Source organism: Dendropsophus ebraccatus, chromosome 15 (assembly GCF_027789765.1).
Source record: "Dendropsophus ebraccatus isolate aDenEbr1 chromosome 15, aDenEbr1.pat, whole genome shotgun sequence".
Classification (NCBI taxonomy): domain Eukaryota; kingdom Metazoa; phylum Chordata; class Amphibia; order Anura; family Hylidae; genus Dendropsophus; species Dendropsophus ebraccatus.
Window position 1 is genome coordinate 30,070,926 of NC_091468.1, and position 19,220 is coordinate 30,090,145.

The 19,220-nt window shown below is 42.1% G+C and overlaps 1 protein-coding gene across 2 annotated transcripts in view; it reads right to left on the reverse strand.

Annotated features, from left to right (window-relative positions):
• ARID4B (AT-rich interaction domain 4B) overlaps positions 1–19,220 on the reverse strand; it is a 123,679-nt gene that overhangs the window by 63,080 nt on the left and 41,379 nt on the right. For both annotated transcript variants that reach the window (XR_011360335.1, XM_069955555.1), the window contains exons 2-6: positions 16,607–16,667; positions 9,612–9,722; positions 7,519–7,584; positions 3,697–3,787; positions 1,819–1,898 (exon numbers count right to left, since the gene is read on the reverse strand). Coding sequence is in view for 1 of the 2 variants with exons in the window: in XM_069955555.1 (XP_069811656.1) it covers positions 1,819–1,898; positions 3,697–3,787; positions 7,519–7,584; positions 9,612–9,722; positions 16,607–16,612 (354 nt within the window). In the remaining variant the exon portion in view is untranslated. The remainder of the gene's footprint in view (positions 1–1,818; positions 1,899–3,696; positions 3,788–7,518; positions 7,585–9,611; positions 9,723–16,606; positions 16,668–19,220) is intronic.

Consider the following 19,220-nt stretch of genomic DNA (forward strand, 5'->3'; position numbering starts at 1 on the left):
AATATCCATATCCATACATCCATATGAATACAGATACAGTACATGCAGATTTTAGTTGCTAAATTAATCATGATAAAAATGTCAACATTCACAAGAAAAGGTTTGGGCATCTTGGAAGTTCATACTTAAAGTATGAACTTCGATCACAGGTACCAAATTTTTTTTTTGCACGACCTGCTTGGTGCCGGTGCAGCCCTTTTTTCTAAATTTTGCCGGGTTCCTGCGCTCTGCACCATTTTCTATTTGAGCACAGGCCCAGCTCGCAGCACTGGGGGCAGGCCAGGAGCCCCCAGTGTGACCATAACCTCTCCCTCCAGAGACATGTCACCAAAGGGAGTGGTTATGGTAATGCCAGGCCTGCCCACAGTGCTCCAAGCGAGTGACGTTTTGAAAAGGACTGCATCACTGGGATCCCCATGCCAGCACTGAGCAGGTTCTGCAAAAAAAAATAAAAATCTTCTGCTGTAACTACCTGCTCCAGGTAATTTAAATCATTACATGCCGCTGTTGAGTGGGCAAGTATACTCCCCTCATCGAAAGTCCATTGCTGAGGCCTGGCTTCCGAACGATCTTAATGGCAATCCTATCCTGGGGACCTTCTGAAGACCCCCGGGCCTGCCATAGATATGCCTTTACAGAGCCCTGTCAAAAGGCAGCATAATGCTGGCATATACAATACAATAGCCGTTCAGTGTATTGAACCACTGAGCAGTAGATTACTAGTTAATGTACACTAGTGTAAAAATGAAAAAAGTGTAAAATAAAACATAATAAAAAATAAATCCCCCCCTACCCAACCCCCTTAAAATTATAAAGTGACATTGTATTCACCATACAAAATAAACTATTACATAAAACATAAAAAAACACACAAAAAAACAATACGTTTGGTATAACCGTATAACCATAACGAGCTAAGCAATAAAACTATACTGTCATTTATACCGCAAGGTGCATGCTGTAAAAAAAACAAAACAAACAAAAAAACAGAACCAGAATTGCTGTATTTTGTCAATCCGCCTCAGAAAAAAACATTATAAAAGAGATCAAGAAGTCATACATATCTTATTTTTACCGCATACTGAATAGCATACGTTAAGTATTAAAGGATAGTCCAATAAGATTTTGGTAGAAAACCTTGGAATCAGGTGTATCGATGGCTGTACTTTTTGCACTTAGGCTGGGTTCACACTACATATATTTCAGTCAGTATTGTGGTCCTCATATTGCAACCAAAACCAGGAGTGGATTAAAAACACAGAAAGGATCTGTTCACACAATGTTAAAATTGAGTGGATGGCCGTCATTTAATGGCAAATATTTGCTGTTATTTTAAAACAACGGCTGTTATATTGAAATAATGGCAGTTCTTTACTGTTATATGGTGGCCATCCACTCAATTTCAACATTGTGTGGACAGAACCTTTCTGTGTTTTTAATCCACTCCTGGATTTAATCCACTCCACTCCATCTTCACTTTCCTTCTCTGTAATGTAGACAACTTTGCCTTAAGGGCCTTGTCAGTACAGAAGAAAGCTCTTTTCTCTAATAAAACCTATAAGAGTTTCATATAATCGCGTGTACTACTAACAGTTTCTCTTTGTACCTCTGTTTTTTTCTTTGACAGAGCACCAAATGTCCAACATCTAACATTCTGGTAAGCATTCAGATCTACATGAATAACAACTTTTTGACAACTAGAAAGTGATATTATAAAGTTAATGTACAGAACACTTTACATGCATTGGTTGAAGCAGTCTTACTAATTTTGCTTCATAAAAAAAACTTTTAAAAATAGAAATACTTAGTCTTACTTACTTCACTCTCTGCAAAATGTCTCTCTCCCTTTAAGCAAAGTGAAGATCTTCTTAAAGTTTTTTCATCACCATCATCAAACACTATTAATAAAACAAATATTCCATAGTTAGTTCAGTTTACAGATTATACTTCTTCACTTAGATTTGAGATAGCATAACTTCAATCTTTGGCTTGGAGAACATTGATTATCTACAGATTGATTATCTACTATTGATTTAAATCAGCTGGTGCCATAGAAAGATTAGAAGGTTGTCGGCAGAAAAAGACCACTGGGTCCATCTAGTCTGCCCTTTTAGTACTTCCATTCTTATTATTATCTTAGGATAGATATATGTTTATCCCAGGCATGTTTAAATTCTTTCATTGTAGATTTACCAATCACATCTGCTAGAAATTTGTTCCAAGCACTCTTTAAATAAAGTAATATTTTCTCACATTGCTTCTGATCCTAACCCCAACTAACATCTCACTGTGTCTGTGTGCCAGACAGTTATGCAGATTTGTGATTAAGTTCTATTTAAAAATCTCCAGCCTTTCAGTACTTATTAGTGTATTCTCCCCAGTCTAACACACTGCTCTCTGCTAACTCCACTGTCCATGTCAGGAACTGTCCAGAGCAGGAGAGGTTTTTAAAGGGGATTTGCGACTGCTCTGGACAGTTTCTGACATGGACAGAGGTGGCAGCAGAGAGCACTGGGTCAGACTGAAAAGAATACACAACTTCCTGCAGGACATACAGCAGCTGATAAGTACCGTAAGACGAAAGATTTTTAAATAGAATTTACAAATCTGTATAACCTTCTGACATCAGTTGATTTAAAAAAAATAGATATACTGCATAGATCAATGAGATCTATGTTCATTGTTCTGCTGCAGCCGAGAGCAATAGATTACCGAGCCAGGATCAGCGCAATTATGGCGCAGACACCCGGCTTGTACAGATGTGGGGATAACTCCTCCGCGATCGCGTTGTGGGGATGGGAAGGGGGGGGGGGGGGCGATCCGCCCACTAGACCACCATGGATGAAGAAAAGAAGCGACACTGTCACCCCCTTTGTGCATTCTGACATCTCTACACCGATGTAAAGGGTAAATTTAGCAGCTTTCATACCTTATTTTATATCATAAGTCATGGTGCTTGTTCAAGTAAAAAGTGATCTTTTATCAACTGCAGATTGTGTTAAGTGGGTGGGGCATTGCGACATTAGCGCCCCTTAGCCCCACCCACAGCGCTACCGTTGGTCACGCCCCCTTGAGGCCCATTGGTGGGCCGACCTAGAGGGGGTGGGGCCTAGACCTTTAGACCAGTCTGTTCCAATGGCCGACGAGGGGGTGGGGCCAACGGTGGCGTTGTGGGCGGGGCTAAGTGGAACTAATGCCGCGAGGCCCAGCCCACTTAACACAATCTGCAGTTAATAAAAGGGGACTTTTTACTTGAACAAGCACCATGACGTATGATATAAAATAAGGTATGAAAACCACTAAATTTACCCTTTACACCTGTGTAGAGATGTCAAAATGCACAAAGACGGTGACAGTGTCACTTTAAATGCAGCTGTCAACTTTGACAGCTGCATTTAAATGGCTAATTAGCAGGAATGGCGATGGGACCGTGCCCATTAATTGTCACGGTCCTGGGCTGCAGATAGCACCCGGGATCGCGGTGGTTCAGAGCAGCAACACAAACTGATTGTATGGTGAAAAAAAGTAAATTTTTTTTTGTTAAACTGTATTTAAAAAAATACTTTTAATACAATACTCTAATATGTTGAGTAAACTAGCTCACAGCTGCCACTCAAAAACAAATGGCTTAAACAAACCAGATTATATGCATATCATTATATTATAAAAGTGCAACTGAATATGTTCAAAACTCACCGACTGTGTACCAGCTTGCATCAGTTAACTTATTGATAACAGCTTCCTGATAAGTGCCATCTAGACTTTTGATTTGTACCACAGCTCCAATCTGTTACAAAAAAAATCAAAATGTAAAATTAAACATTAACCACTTCAGGACCAGGCTAATTTTCATTTTTGTGCTTTCATTTTTTTTCCTCCAATGTTTAAAAGGCCATAGTGCTTGCATTGTTTCACCTACAGACACACATGAGCCCTTATTTTTTGCAACACCAGTTGTACTTGACAATGACAGACTTAATTTTTCCCAAAATATGCTGTAAAAAAAATTATTTGTGTGGTGAAATTAAAAAAAAAAACACTTTGTTGGGGGGTTTTATGTTTAGGATGAGTCAGTACGATTACAACGATACGTAACATGTACAACTTTTATTTTACCTGACTGTTTTTAAAAAATTTTAATCTTTTTTTTTTTTTAATTAAATGTTCTTAAAATCGCTTTATTACTGTCCTTTAAACACTGTTATTTTTTGGTCTATGGGCCTGTATTTTGCAGAAAAAAAGCAAAAGTTGCATGCTGCATGTGGCTAAAGTACAGACAAAAAACTGAAAGTGCAACAGCAAGTGCAAGTGCCTATCGTACATACTCCCTCCAGCCTACACACAATAAAAACCAGCACTAGAGATATTAAAAAAATTGAGGATCTTAGCTAGAAAACCATTTGATCAAACAGAGTGTACCATGTCACCACGTTAAAGGGAACCTGTCACCCCCCGTGCCGGGGTGACAGGCTCCTGACCCCCGTTAGAGCCCCCTATACTCGCCTAATCCCGCCGGGTCCCGCTTCTGGAGGTGGTCGGGTGATGAAGATCTCAGCCGCTGCAGCCCGATGCACGCGCTGAGAGATGAGTCCAACACCCATAAAGAATGACAGGAGAGTCCAGCGCTCCGTCATTCTCTATGGGTGTTGGACTCATCTCTCAGCGCGCGAGCGCCGGCTGCAGCGGCTGAGATCTTCATCACCCGACCACCTCCAGAAGCAGGACCCGGCGGGATTAGGCGAGTATAGGGGGCTCTACCGGGGGGTCGGGAGCCTGTCACCCGGCACGGGGGGTGACAGGTTCCCTTTAAGGTGTCCTCAGAGACATAGTCCTCATCTAGCATTCTCACACTAGCAATGGCCTCTCCTGGGCTCCACTGCAAAAACTGCACCCCTAAAAGTATTTAAAGTAACATAAGTTTATTAATCCTTTAAGTATTTCACAGAAATTTAGGCAAGTTGGAGGAGAAATTTAAAATTTTCATTTTTTGGGCAGATATTCCATTTTAATCCATTTTTTCCTCTAACACAGCAAATACTGACTGAGAAATACCACCCACTATTGATTCCATTTATTCCAGTGTTTTTGGGAATCCCCCATATGTGGCTGCAGTGCGTCACCTGACTCAACCACAGGCCTCAGACATGACAGAAAACTGTTGAATTTTTGGGCCTTTTTTATTTCAGTTTTTTTTTTTTTAGCCATTATACCATATCACAGAGGCCTTGCGGTGTCAAAATATTTGTGTAAGTTGTGTAAGTTGATATTTCCATCTGTACCATTCTGAGGAACACGTGACACCCTGATATTTTAATAAATTTTTTATTAGATGGTATGGGAAAAAAACATAATTTAGGAGATATTTTTCATCGTTTATTGTATGCAGATTACTATATATTACATATGACATGTTATCGTTATTCGTCAGGTCGGTACGATTACAGTGATATCCATTTTATATGGCTTTTATTATAGCTTATGACGTTTATACTATAAAAACTGTTTGTGTCTTGCATATTGTAAGAGCAGTAATATTTTAAATTTTTCGCCAATGGAGTTATATGAGGGCTTTTTTTTTTGCAGCATAAGCTGATGTTTTTAGCAGTACACCTTTTGGGTACATGTGACATTTTTCTATATTTTTTAGGGAGCGTAATTAACAAAAAATTTCATTTTGGTTTGTTTTTTTATTTCTATTTTTTACGGCGTTAATCGGGCGGTATAATTAATGTAGAAAATTTAGTTAATAGACGGGGTCATTACGGACGCGGCGATACCAAATATATGTATCTCATCTATAGGGGGTCATTTAAAAAAAGGGCATAGGGAATGAGTATATTTATTTATTTATTTTATTTATTTATGTATTTGTTTGTGTGTGTTTTAACTTTTGCAGGTACATACATATAACCAGTGCTGTAATGTATTATAGAGTGTATGAACTGTCAGTACACTGGCAGCTCATTCAAATGATCAGGTCCCTGCCTCAGTGCAGGAGCCTAATCGTTTTACTCATAGCAGCCCAGATGTATTGGGCAGCGTCTGGGTTGCTATGGTTACGATCACACAGCTCCGGGGGGTGGGGTCAGAGGGAGCAGATCTCCCTCCGAATACCCCATAGACGCTGCGGTCCCATGGACCAGGGCGCCTATGGGGTTAACTGCCTGGGGGGGGGGGAGCTACATGTAGCGGTGCGCGGACGGCAGCTGACGATTTGCAAAAGAAATACATTACCTATCCAAGGTCCAGGGCTCCTCCTGCTCTTCTTCTCCCAGGGTCCCGCACGCTGCAGCTTCAGAGCGCTCTGTCTTAGCTGACAGGCCGCTCAGCCAATCACAGGCCGGGATCGCCGTGGCCAGTGATTGGCTGAGCGGCCTGTCAGCTAAGACAGGCCCTCTGAAGCAGCAGCGCACGGGAGAAGAGGAGCAGGAGGAGCCCTGCACCCGGGATAGGTAATGTATACAAGTTTAGCAAAGCCTGCAAGCCCTTATTAAACGATTATGAGGCCGTGTAACAGGCCCTGTAAACAAGATCTGCTAGATCGGCGCTCGTTTACTGTTATTATCGGGCCCCATCGGCCCATGTAATAGTACCCTTATCAGTAGGTAGATAGCATCAATACAAAACAATAGCAGCTCCCTCTGGAATTCCTTTTCAAAGGTCACAGAGCACGCTCAATGTTTTACATTTATCCCAAGGGGCCAGATTCTGTCTTTCGTCCCCTAAGTCCACAAGTCTTGCTGTAAAGTTAAAAACAGCTCAGGCAATATAGCATATTCTAATTAGTAAAAAAAAATAAGTGACACCTTTCCTTTAAAGTGGACCTGTCACAGGGTTTTAGGTGATTAAACTGGAAGGTTGGTTCACTGTGATGAAGACTTAACTAAATAAAGACAAAGTGAAGACTACAAAACTGTGAGTAAATCTCTGAAATTTTAGGAATTAAGTATACACATGAGAATGCTCCAGTTTAACATGTATACTGTATATGCGATTGAAAAGTGGAAAGTGGAATCCCTTAGCACTGTAGAGCGTTACAGACTAATATACAAATCGTCAGGGGAATGTTTTTCCCACACTGAGACTTTATATTGAAGTGATTTCACACATAGGTTGCTTTTACAAATTGAGACCTTCAATGAGTTGTCTTTTTACGAGCTCCAAAAGCCAAAAAAACAGGATTACTGATTTTTTTTTATTTATTTATATAATTATATTTTATATAATTTATAAAAAGTGAACAAAAACTCCCAATTGCACCAATATGATACCAATAAAAACTATAGACTATGTCACAAAAATGAGCACCCAACCAGCCCTGTAGGTGAAAAAATAAATGTGTTAACACTGCCTATATACATATGTGTGTGTATTGGGAACTCAAGGAAGTATTGGTAGATATTTACAATTTCCTGACAACCACAGTTTAGTTTGAAGCATTTTGTAAAATACCAACAATAATATAGATGTAGTGCAAGTATAAACTTTATAAAAAAACAATATTTTAGAAACAATTACCTTCAAGGGACCTTTAACATGATCGTCCTGTACCTCCACTGTTGTGGCATCCCGTCGAAATGTTACCTAAGAAATATGAATTGAATATTGAATAATGCTGCATGAATTGAATATTGAATAATGCTGCATCTTTAATGCAACAGCAAGATAGAAATAAGAATACGGTGACTGACCGGGAAAGAACGATTGTCAAAAGATTAGATATTAAATAAGAGTGTATAGTTTTGATCGGTCCGGGTCTGAGTGTTCAGAGATCGGGAGATAGAGCCGGGCGTGTCCTCTCCTGGCTCTGAGTTACGTGATCAGTCGGACTTATGGTGCGTTTACACAGGAAGATTTATCTGACAGATTTTGGAAGCCAAAGCCAGGAATGGATTTGAAAAGGGGAGAAAACTCAGTCTTTCCTTTAGGACCCAGTGCCTGTTTATAGTCTGTCCCTGGCTTTGGCTTCAAAAATCTGTCAGATAAATCTGGCTGTGTAAACGCACCATTACAATGGAGCTCTATAGAGCCTGACTGATCACGTGACTCAAAGCTGGGAGAGGATGCGCTGCAGTCAGACCCAGACCGATCAAAACTTTTGACATGTCTCTATGACACGTGAAAAGTTTTCTAAAGTGACAGTGACACTTTAAGCTGGCTTAAAAGTGGTACTCTCACTTGTTTAAAGGGATTCTGTCACCTCCAACCAACCCTCCTCAAAAACCTTCATCTGTGTGTCATCTGTAAGTAGGATAAGGGGTGCTGATTCCAAATCTGTAATTTGTAGCTTTCTACTCCTTAGTTGTTTACCGTTGTAAGCCTACAAAGTGGCCATGTTGATGCATAGAGAGGACTACTTAGGAATGCAAGAACATAGAAAGCTAAAAATTGCAGATATACAGTAGTATCAGAGTTGTATACTCTTTAATTGTATAAATCTACTGATAAATTAGCAACTGTTTGGAGGTGTTAGAGTCCCTTTAAACTTCATTCTAGATATTTCATAAGATTAGGCCACTCAGACCCTCTGCGATAGCTAGTTATAAGCAGGTAAAGCCAAAGGCAGTACATTCTGCTCTTAGTCTGACAGAAAAACCCAAACAGGTAGCAGACAGGTAGCTCGATGCTCAAAGCTTCACCCACTGATGGTTGCAAAGGGTTTCAGGACTGAGATCCAGTGCGATCTATACTTTTGCCATGTCGGTACAACCGCTTTATTGGTGGAACCCATTTATAAGCGAGCACATTGTGGATGATTGACAAAATGTCCTAATAATTATAAAGCTGCTTACTAATATACAGGACAATATAGCATGATATTCTGCACTTTGGCATCTTGTCCGGTCAAATGATAGACACCCCATGACAGAAAAAGGACAAACCCCCATTAAAGTTACTGGAGTCAATTAGACACCAATCCATTGGCTGTTTGTGTTCTGTAGAAAATAATTAAGATTATACTTGCCAGTCCAGGCTCCCTCTGGCATCCTGCTACCTTTTCCTCGCTGACCACAGCTGCTGTCCTGTCTCAGCCACTGATTGGCTGAGCGGTCTGTCACTTCAGAGACGGCATCAGAAGCAGCTTTAGTGAGCGGGGAAAAGGGAGTAGGATACTGGGGAGCCTGGACAGGTAAGTATAAGCCTTATTTTCTATACACCTTTCATCAGACATCACTATTATACGGAGTGATGCATAGCTGATGGCCGATGATTTTTAAACCGGTTGAAAGACAATGATCAGCTAATGATCGGCTCCTTGTCTAATCGTTGTCTTAATTACATGGGGTGATATCTTCTCGAATCTAGCTGACAACTGCTCTGTGTTGTACTGCTCTAAGCCTATTTGTATATTATGCATTATCAGAAAACTATGGGGAAGATTTATCAAACATGGTGTAAAGTAAAACTGGCTTAGTTGCCCCTAGAAACCAATCAGATTCCACTTTTCATTTCTCACAGACTCTTAAGAAAATGAAAGGTGGCATGCAATTGGTTGCTAGGGGCAACTGAGCCAGTTTCACTTTACACCATGTTTGACAACTCTCCCCCTATGAGTAAAACACATAAAAGATAATTATGTAGGATGTTGTTCAGTTTACAGCACAGCTTACCTTCACTTTCACCAGCCTTTTTGTTGCCTTTATTTTGGCTTCACAAAATGCACCTCTGTATTTAGCGCTCACATCTGTTCCAACTGAAAGGAAGGGAGGTTCATCTAAAGACTAAGAGAAATCACGATTTACTTTTAGTAATATTATTCTTTTTCACAATGAATAGTACACATTTACATTTAAAATAATTTAATCTATATAATAAAGATTAATGTCTGTCCGTCTTTCTGCCTTTCCTCTATAGACTTCTGATCGCCTGAACCACTTGAACCCAAATTTGGTATGCAGCTACATTGGGTGCCCAGGAAGGTTAGAGCAAGGTCCTTGCAGGTATTAGTCCCCCAGGGGCAATTAAAAAGTGTAAAGAAAAGTTTTTAAAAATATGCCAAAGCTCCTCCCCCAATTGAAAGTTAAACTCATCCGCCTTTCCTATCTTATAAATAAACATGTAAAAATAATAAAACATTTTTTTATATCGTAGCATGCGAAGTTGTCCAATCTATTAAAAAACAACAATATTGTTACCTCAGAGTGAAAAATATAAACAAAAAGCGATAAAAACTGCCTCCATTTACAGTAACATGGGAAAGGGAGATACAGGAGACCATTACTGCAGAGGAGTGGAAGAAAGCTTTCACATTTGCCCACAGGATGCCACTGGCACGCGCAGCTCAGGAAAAAATTATAAACTACTGGCAAGATGGTATAGGTGCCCCAGCCATCTTCATTTGATATTCCCTACAGTTCCCGAGACATGCTGGCGCTGTGGCACAGGGAGAGGTAACATGCTCCATATATGATAGGAATGCCCAGAGGAACATTTTCTTAATTTATGAAGCTATTTCGGGCTCCTCTTTTGAGCTGTCCCCCAAAATTGCCTTCATCAAGAAGATAATAGCAGCCAAAACGTTCTATCAGGACCAGACAGAACAAAAACAAACTTCTATGCAAGGAGCTCACCACAAGTCTCAGCTAGACGAGTCGATCATACGCTGTAGATAATGAGGGGGCGTATATACTCATTGTCTACAGTGTATGATCGACTCATCTACCTGAGACTTGTGGTACCTCTACCTATGCTCCTTACATAGAAGTTGTTTTTCGTTCTTCCTGTTCCTGATAGAACACTTTGGCTGCTATTGTCTTATCCCCAACGCTGCTGGGGTCTTAGGAGCTGTACCACCTGAATGCTTTCATTAGAGTTGTGCCTACATTTGCACAACTACACAAGGTGAGTGAGCCTTCACTCTATGATTCACTTACTCCTGTTCACATTGGATATATTGCACTAGAAAGCGCCCTTAGCCATTTAGTTTCCCCTCTATCAAGAAGGGCATATTGAGACATCTACTGGTGGCCGCTAGAGCGCTCATCCCAAGACACTGGAAGGATGTTAATCTGCCTACGGTCCTAGAATGGGTCCATGAGGTCAACATGATTAGAAGAATGGAGGAGTTGACCACTGAGAGCGTAGGGACCCCTGGTGACACTCATCAGACCTGTGTTTCTTGGACACAATTCTTAGATTCTCAGTATTTCCTTACATTGATAGATTAGAGACCCCTCTTGAATAAGAGTGCTGTGTGTTTTTCTTTTTCTTTCTTTTTACATACACATACTCTTATATACACCCTCCAAAATTTGCAGACTTAAATTTTTTTTTCCATTTCCACCTCAAAAATAATATTATTGGGGTTCCATCACACATTTTATGGTAGATTGAAAGGTGCCATTACAAAGTACACTTTTCCTGAAAAAACCCCAAAAACAACAACAACAACAACAATCTCATACATGGCCCTGTAGATCGTTGTCATCAGCTGATCATTGTCTTTATTGCTCCTTTAAATAGAGGCCTTAGGTTGTTGTTTTATTTGGCCACACTTTTCTTGCTTAGACTATTCTTAGAAAGGGTGTTTGTGATGTCACCACGCTGCCTTGTATTATTTTTTTTTTTTTTTTTGCTTCATATATAAAATATAAGGGTGGGAATGTAATGTCATGTACTCGAGGAAACATCATTACCAATGAGTAACTACTGTTCGACATGACAGCACCATGGAAAGAATACCAGAGAAGAAAAAACTAGAGAGGGATAACAGCCTCCGACCAAAGGCCACACCCAAAGAATCAGCAAGATCTAACCTATAGCCACCCAGCAGATAGAAACACCACTCTGTTATGCCCTAGAAGTAACAATAACTCTGATGGAGTGGGGTCTGAGCCTATAGCCCCTATTACACGGGGCGGCATGAGGAACAAACTAGCGTGCAAAAGCGCCAGCATCGAGCAGGTAAGAGCTGTGGGGGGGCACAGGGAGCTGTGGGGTTGACTGCCTGGGAGATCGCTAGATCATCCGGGCAGCCCATAGAGGATAGAAGCGGTCTGCTCCTATTCCACGGAGAGACGGCAGCAGATCGTTGTTATCTAAGTCGTTTGTTTTTCAACATGTCTTCTATTACAAGAGACGATTATCGGAAGAATACAGACGATAATCGTTTCGTGTAACAGGGTCTTAAGAGGAGGAGAGAGAACAGAAGAAGAACAAGATGAACAGATGGTCTGGCTGATCCATCCAGGTATAGGAGTGGCTACTTGCTTTGCACCCTTTATTATCCCCTGAAAACTGGACAAAAAGTGATCTAGATCTCGTAAATTCTCTGGTAACTTTTAGGTACTGGAGCACACCACGACTGACATCCAGAGAGTGGAATTCTTTTTCCGTGTCCAACGCCCATAGAAAAATACTGCTCCGGTGATTCACAATGGACGTTGGACTGTCATTTACATATCGCGCGCAGACCATTGGGCGGCGATTTCTCCGCGGTGGGACCAGCTTATGGAGCGGAACTTGCAGGACGTGGCAAGTATCTGGGGCTCTACCGGGGGTGCCAGGCAGGCTCTGCCCCGGGTTCCGGGGTGAGAGATTTCCTTTAACAGAAATTTTTGTCAAGGGTTCAAAAAGAGCATCTGTGAGTCTTTTAAAAACTATGCTAACGTCCTAGGTAGACACAGGACTAGAGACCCTAGGAGAAACCCTAGCGCTGCTCTGAAGAATCTCATAATCCAGGGGTGAATAGTAAACTGCTCATTATACAAAGCCCAAGGTCGAAGCCTGCCCCTTCCTGTGGCAGGTTTAGGTCCCTTTTCTAGACCCCTTTGAAGAAAATCAAGAATATTAGCTAATTAGATCTATGAAGACCTATCTTAGCTGTACCCAGAAAGGAGAAAAAAAAGCTTGCCATTTTCAGTTTTTTTAGGCTTTATTTATATTTTCAATTTTGAGAAAATTAAACAGTACTAAAATTGTATAGAAAATGGTACAGTTCTGACAGCACAAACCCCTAGACAGTAGTTCACACACTGAGGTATAAAAGTATATGAAAGCAAAGAATAACACCATAATTGCACAATAGTTGTGCATTAGAACAAAAATGGATGTCACTGGTTTTCTGCTTTTTTAAAATGTAGTTATTACTGCATGAGAGAGATCATGACTTCTAAAGACTATTCTTTCAAAAGCCAGGCCATCAGGTGCCTTTTGGATGTATCGGTCTCTGAGAAAGTAAATCCTTCTGATATGAAAGTAGCCACCGGTCTGCTAATAACATCGATCTGAAACACAAGAATCAGGCTCTGCTAGTCCAAAAGGGTGCTATGATGGCTCTGTCCTGCTTGTTTTTTTACAGCACTCTTGGTATTAAAGGGGTAGTGCGGTGTTATGGTGCGTTCACACCTACAGGATCTGCAGCTGATTTTCTGCAGCAGATTTCATTTAAATAACTGAACACAGCATCAAATCCGCTGCAGATCTGCTGCAGATCCTGTAGGTGTGAACGCACCATAAAAGCGGTTTTTGACTAAATAACACACATTACAAAGTTATAAAACATTGTAATGTTTGTTATTTATGTGAATGGCTCCCCTCCCCATGTTTCTTACCCCCCCCCCCCCCGCCCGCTAGACCCGGAAGTGTAATTCTGCATACTCACAGAATTACTGTCGACCCCTTCAGGATCCATCCCTGAACCCCAATAATTCCAACTGTAGGGGTCTGGAATGGATTTGGGCCCAAGGGACAACAGGGATGGCGGCTGTGAATAAACCCAAAAGAGACATACCCGTCCTGATTAATGTCACAGGATTTGTATTGAGAGAGAATGACCATGGTTTGCAGCTTTTGGATTTTCATTTCCGGAAGAGACTTCCGAAAGTCCAGTAGAATGCCGAGAAACCTTTTCTGCTTTTCTGTTATCAGGGAGGATTTTTCTAGGTGCACCATCCAGCCCAGCTTCTTTAGGATGGATAAGATCTTTTTTAGCAACACATGGAATTTTTCCTCTGATTCTCCTACTAGCAAGAAATTGTGCAGATAAGGAATAAACAGTCCTTCTTTCTCCTTTATATGGGCTGCCATCTTAGCCACTAATTTTGTGAACAACCAGGGAGCAACTGATATGCCAAGTATCAGGGCTCTGAATTGGGGAATTGTCTATCTATGGATATCCTCAAAATTTTTTGTAACTCTGGGTATATGGGCACATGCAGATAGGCATCTTTTGAGTCTATTGAAGCCATAAAACAGTCTTGAGGTAAAAAATGCTTTTTATTGTCTCCATTTTGAAATGCTGGTATTTTTATGCTGGTAAGTTTATTTCACTCTAATTTTTGTCTGGCTGTTGAACCAAAAACAAGGCGGAGTAAAAACCCTGACCTTTCTCCTTGTCTGGTGCAGGAATAAGCACTTCTTTGTCTAAGAGAAACAGAACCTCTAGTTCTAATAATTTCTGTCCACTTTCTCCTGAGTGACTTCTTGTCACCATGAAATCTAAATGCACGCCATCTCTGATGCACTGATACTTCCAAGAACTTCCTCAATTTTTTTCCCATTCCTGGGCGAAATGGCATAATCTGCCCCCCACTGGCGTCACTGGGATGAAGGCTTCTTAATAGGTTCTGACTTTTGGGAGAACATATAACCTGTGGACTTATTGAACCCCTTGCCTCTACAAGAGCCCTTTTTCTGGAATTTATCCTTTCCTAAGTTACAAAAGGAGCGGTATGGTTTGTTTTGAAAATCGTAGGGAAACCCCTTCTTTTTGTTATCTAACAGGTCATTTAGCCCCTTCATCCTCAGAATCAGACATGGAAATGGCTGGGGCTTTTGCAAGAGGGACCGGACCACTATCAGGAACATTCACAGGAATATTTTTGAGTGCATTTTGTATCTCTTCCTTGATAATGTATTTAACTGAAGACAGGATAGTTGCCACAGAAGGAACTTCGGCTGCAATCATTTTAGAGATTCAATTTTCACAAGTAGGCTTGTCATAGTCTGAACCTAGTCTTTCTCTACACAATTTGCACTCTCTGTGTTTGGAAGATCTAGACTGTTTAGAAGATTCATCCTGACAATAAAACCTTTAACAATAGATGAGATGAGATAAGGCTGCTGGACCAGAGGACTCCTTCTTGATCTCACTGCTGGAGCTCATGCTGGATACTGTAGACCAAGTTTTTTTTTATCTAAGAGCTGAAATGACTGACTGACGCCATCAACGTGTTCACTCTCCCTCGAGACCCAGCTGCTGAAGAGGATTCCCGGTCTCTGATGTCACTTTGGTGTGCCAGCTGGGACCCCCACTCTACGGCACTGCATAGCGTGTCACACAGAGAATGCCGGTGTCTGGACAGAAACGTGTTCTACTGCAGCAACCAGTGCGCAAGGACTCCTGGCTGGCTGAAGCAATGGACTCACCACCAGCTGCCGGAGATGGCGAGTCGGACTTAGGCCGTGGCTTGTACATGCTCCTGCGGCCTGTACAGGTTCCAGAGAGAGGAAAACCCCAGTGATGATATTTTGCCCAGCGCAAACACTGTATCCTCGTTGGGGCAGACGGGCTTCTTCTGTATACATTTCTGAGACTCACCAGTACTCCAGGCTTCCCGTCAGGGATAGGAAACCTTAATCTTTTTATCCTCCTGGTTTCTTGTCCCTGGTGGCGGCGTCCCTCTCTCTCTGTGGTACTGTCACGTCAGTAAGCAAATAATGGCACTGCAGTCCAGAATTTGCAATGCCTGAATTCATACCTCCTAACTGTCCTTATCCGGCGGGACAGTGTTGATTTTGGGGTGATGTCTCACTGTCCAGCGACAGCCCCTATGCTTGGATTAGGTGAGTATACATTTTACTTTTTAATTTTTGTGTTGGGCCAATGGAGGGGGGCATTATTACTATGAGGGCACAGGGGGAATTATTATTATGGGGGCACAGCACAAGGGATTGTTTCTATATTGGAGCATTATTGCTATATGAAGGGCACACCAGGGGGTATTATTACTATATGGGGGCAGAGCAGGAGACCCTACATGCATTGGGCAACCCAGATACCTACTCACTTTAGTGCACATTACACCATAAAATGGAACTACTACAGTTTGGCAGCCTATGGGTGGGAAAAGGAAATGAAATTGATGGAAAAGTGCAGAGCCTAACATGTTTGTCTGGCAGGTTCTGAAGAGATGAATTGTAGCTGCAAGAAATCATCATGTTGGTCTGGGCCAGATGGAGAGGAAAAGGGAAAGTGACGCCTCAGATCAAAGAAGACGTCACATGTAAGTCACTGGCTGTAACTGCACTGTGATAACTTATATGGCGTGCAGAACCTGTGCACCATTTGTATCTACCTCCATATGGGTCAGAGTATAAGGGGATACTGGTGTTTGTTTAGTGGATGTTATGTAGCAATGGTATGGGGTATTATCACTATGCAGTGATAATATTTCTTTTTTTTATAATGGTAATAAGTGATGTAAATATGGAACATGGCTTAAGTGGGGGCCTTAGTTATAGAGTGAAGTTATGGGTGTGGCTATGTCCCTATATGTACTCTATATTATGGTACTACTTCTGAGAATAATTTGCATACAAAACAGATTACACAATCATTGCCCAATAGCATAATATTGTTGGAAGGTAAGAACTGGACACATACCTTCATAACTGCTGCAAGCTGAGAAAATGTTTTTGGAGTTTTCAAGGTTCCAGTCTTAGACCTGTTCCAGAAGACAAAACAATAAACATCTGTTATCAGGTATCAATGTAGATTTGATATAAGAACTGGAACTTGGTTATTCATGGCTGAGGGTGTGCTGTATCGACAGTGATTGGCTGAGCAGCTTGTCACTTCAGACACTGGGGGGAGCAAGTTGAAGTTAGCAGGACCTCAGGGAGCGTGGAAAGGTATACAACATTACTATTTTACAAGGGCTGCACAGGCACTGCTAACAATATTGGGCCGCATATGGGCTCACTAAGGATGCCTTTACAAAGAGAGATTTATCTGACAGAATTTTAAAGCCAAAGCCAAAAATGGATTTGAAAAGAGATACCTCAGTCTTTTCTTTATGACCTGTTCTGTTTATAGTCTGTTCCTGTCTTTGGCCTTAAAAATCTGTCAGGCACCCTAAGCGAGCACTGATCTAGCAGATCGGTGCTTACTTACATTAAGTTATCAGGCCCTGTAATACAACCCTAAGGCTGCCGGAAAAACATGGATACAGCCATGGGCTGTTAGGGCTGCATTAAAATTTTTCAGCCACCGCTAATAAAATGCTGAGAGTTCGAGTTCAGATGGACATGAGCGTGCTCAAGGTTTGGTCATCTCTAGTAGTGACAAAAAGGTATCCCTAAGGCTGCTTTCCCACGTTCCGTGATCCTGACGGATCACGGACGTGGAATGCATGTACCGGAGTCCCCCTGCGCCCGGTCAGCATCTGTAATTAGATGCTGGGAGCGGGGGAGACTGTACCGCGCGGCTGATTCATTACAGTGCGGCGCTTATGAATACAGTCTCCCCCCGCATCCAGCATCTAATTACAGATGCTGTCCGGGTGCGGGGGGACTCCGGTACATGCATTCCACGTCCGTGATCCGTCAGGATCACGGAACGTGGGAATGCAGCCTAAGGGTAGGTTCACACTGTGTTTTTGCTGTCCGTTCAATGGATGAGTTTAAATGGTTGATTCTTTTTTCATCTGTCCACTTCTCCCCCCAACCACATAAAATGGATATGTTAAACGTACAACAAAAGGCAGAGTAAATCTATATAGTGATCACAGTGAAAGAAGCTATTCAGATTTGGGGTTTTATCTAGGCAAGGAGCCGAAAGGAGTAGTCTAGGATTGGAGGAATGTTGCTCCTCTATTTCCGTCAAAAGTAGCAACACACCTGTCCTTAGGCTATGTTCACACTATGTAAAACTATGGCCGTAGTCCTCGCCGCAAAACTAGGGCCGTTGTTTTGAGGTTTATACCATGGTTGCAATATATACGAACTACGGTCGTACAATACACACTACGTATCAGACACGGACGGTAATGCTCTAACAACGGCCGTAGATTTCAATGCGGCCGCGCACAAAATACTTATTTCAGACAAATTTTCTGTGTGCTTTATTGGGCTGAGCGCAGAATTCCAGACCTGTTTCAGCCTGCTTACAAACAGGCTAGGAAGCTAAAGTAAACAATGGTGCACACATCCGGCCGGGTGAAAACAACGGCCGTTAATTTATGTAGTGTGAACATAGCCTTAGGCTGCGTTCACACTACGTATATTTCAGTCAGTATATTTCAGTCAGTATTGCAACCAAAACCAGGAGTGGATTAAAAACACAGAAAGGATCTGTTCACACAATGTTGAAATTGAGTGGATGGCCGCCATTTAATGGCAAATATTTGCTGTTATTTTAGAACAACGGCTGTTATATTGAAATAATGGCAGTTATTTAATGTTATATGGCAGCCATTTACTCAATTTCAACATTGTGTGAACAGAGCCTTTCTGTGTTTTTAATCCACTCTGGTTTTGGTTGCAATACTGACTGAAATATACTGACTAAAATATATGTAGTGTGAACGCAGCCTTAGGCTATGTTCACACTACGTATATTTTAGTCAGTATATTTCAGTCAGTATTGCAACCAAAACCAGGAGTGGATTAAAAACACAGAAAGGATCTGTTCACACAATGTTGAAATTGAGTGGATGGCTGCCATATAACGGTAAATAACGGCCATTATTTCAATATAACAGCCGTTCTAAAATAACAGCAATTTGTCATTAAATGGTGGGCATCTAGGGCCGTCTTACCCATTGGGCATGGTAGGCGGCTGCCCGGGGGCCCCCTGTGTCCTAAGGGGCCCCTGCCAGCTGTCACAGCGGGCAGGGGCCCCCTAGGACGCAAGGGTCCCCGGGCAGCCGCCTCCCATGCCCAATGGGTAATACGGCCCTGCGCGCCCCCCCCCCCCCTTTCCCCTTCTCTTGCGACCGCAAGCACTTTCTTGCTTGCGGTCGCAAGAGGAAATCCGGCCCCGGCTGATGCGTCGCTCCCCGGGGGATTCTCAGGGAGCACACGCATCAGGAACCTCAGTGCGCGTCGCTGGGGCTTCCTGTACCGGAAGTCCCGGCCTGGGCGCACACTGAGCTTCCGGATGTGTGCGCTCCCGGAGAATTCCCCAGGGAGCGACGCATCAGCCGGGGGCAGAAGAGGAGAGGAAGCAGCGACGGGGGAGCGCTGGTAGGTGAGTTGGGTGTTTGTTTTTTTTATCT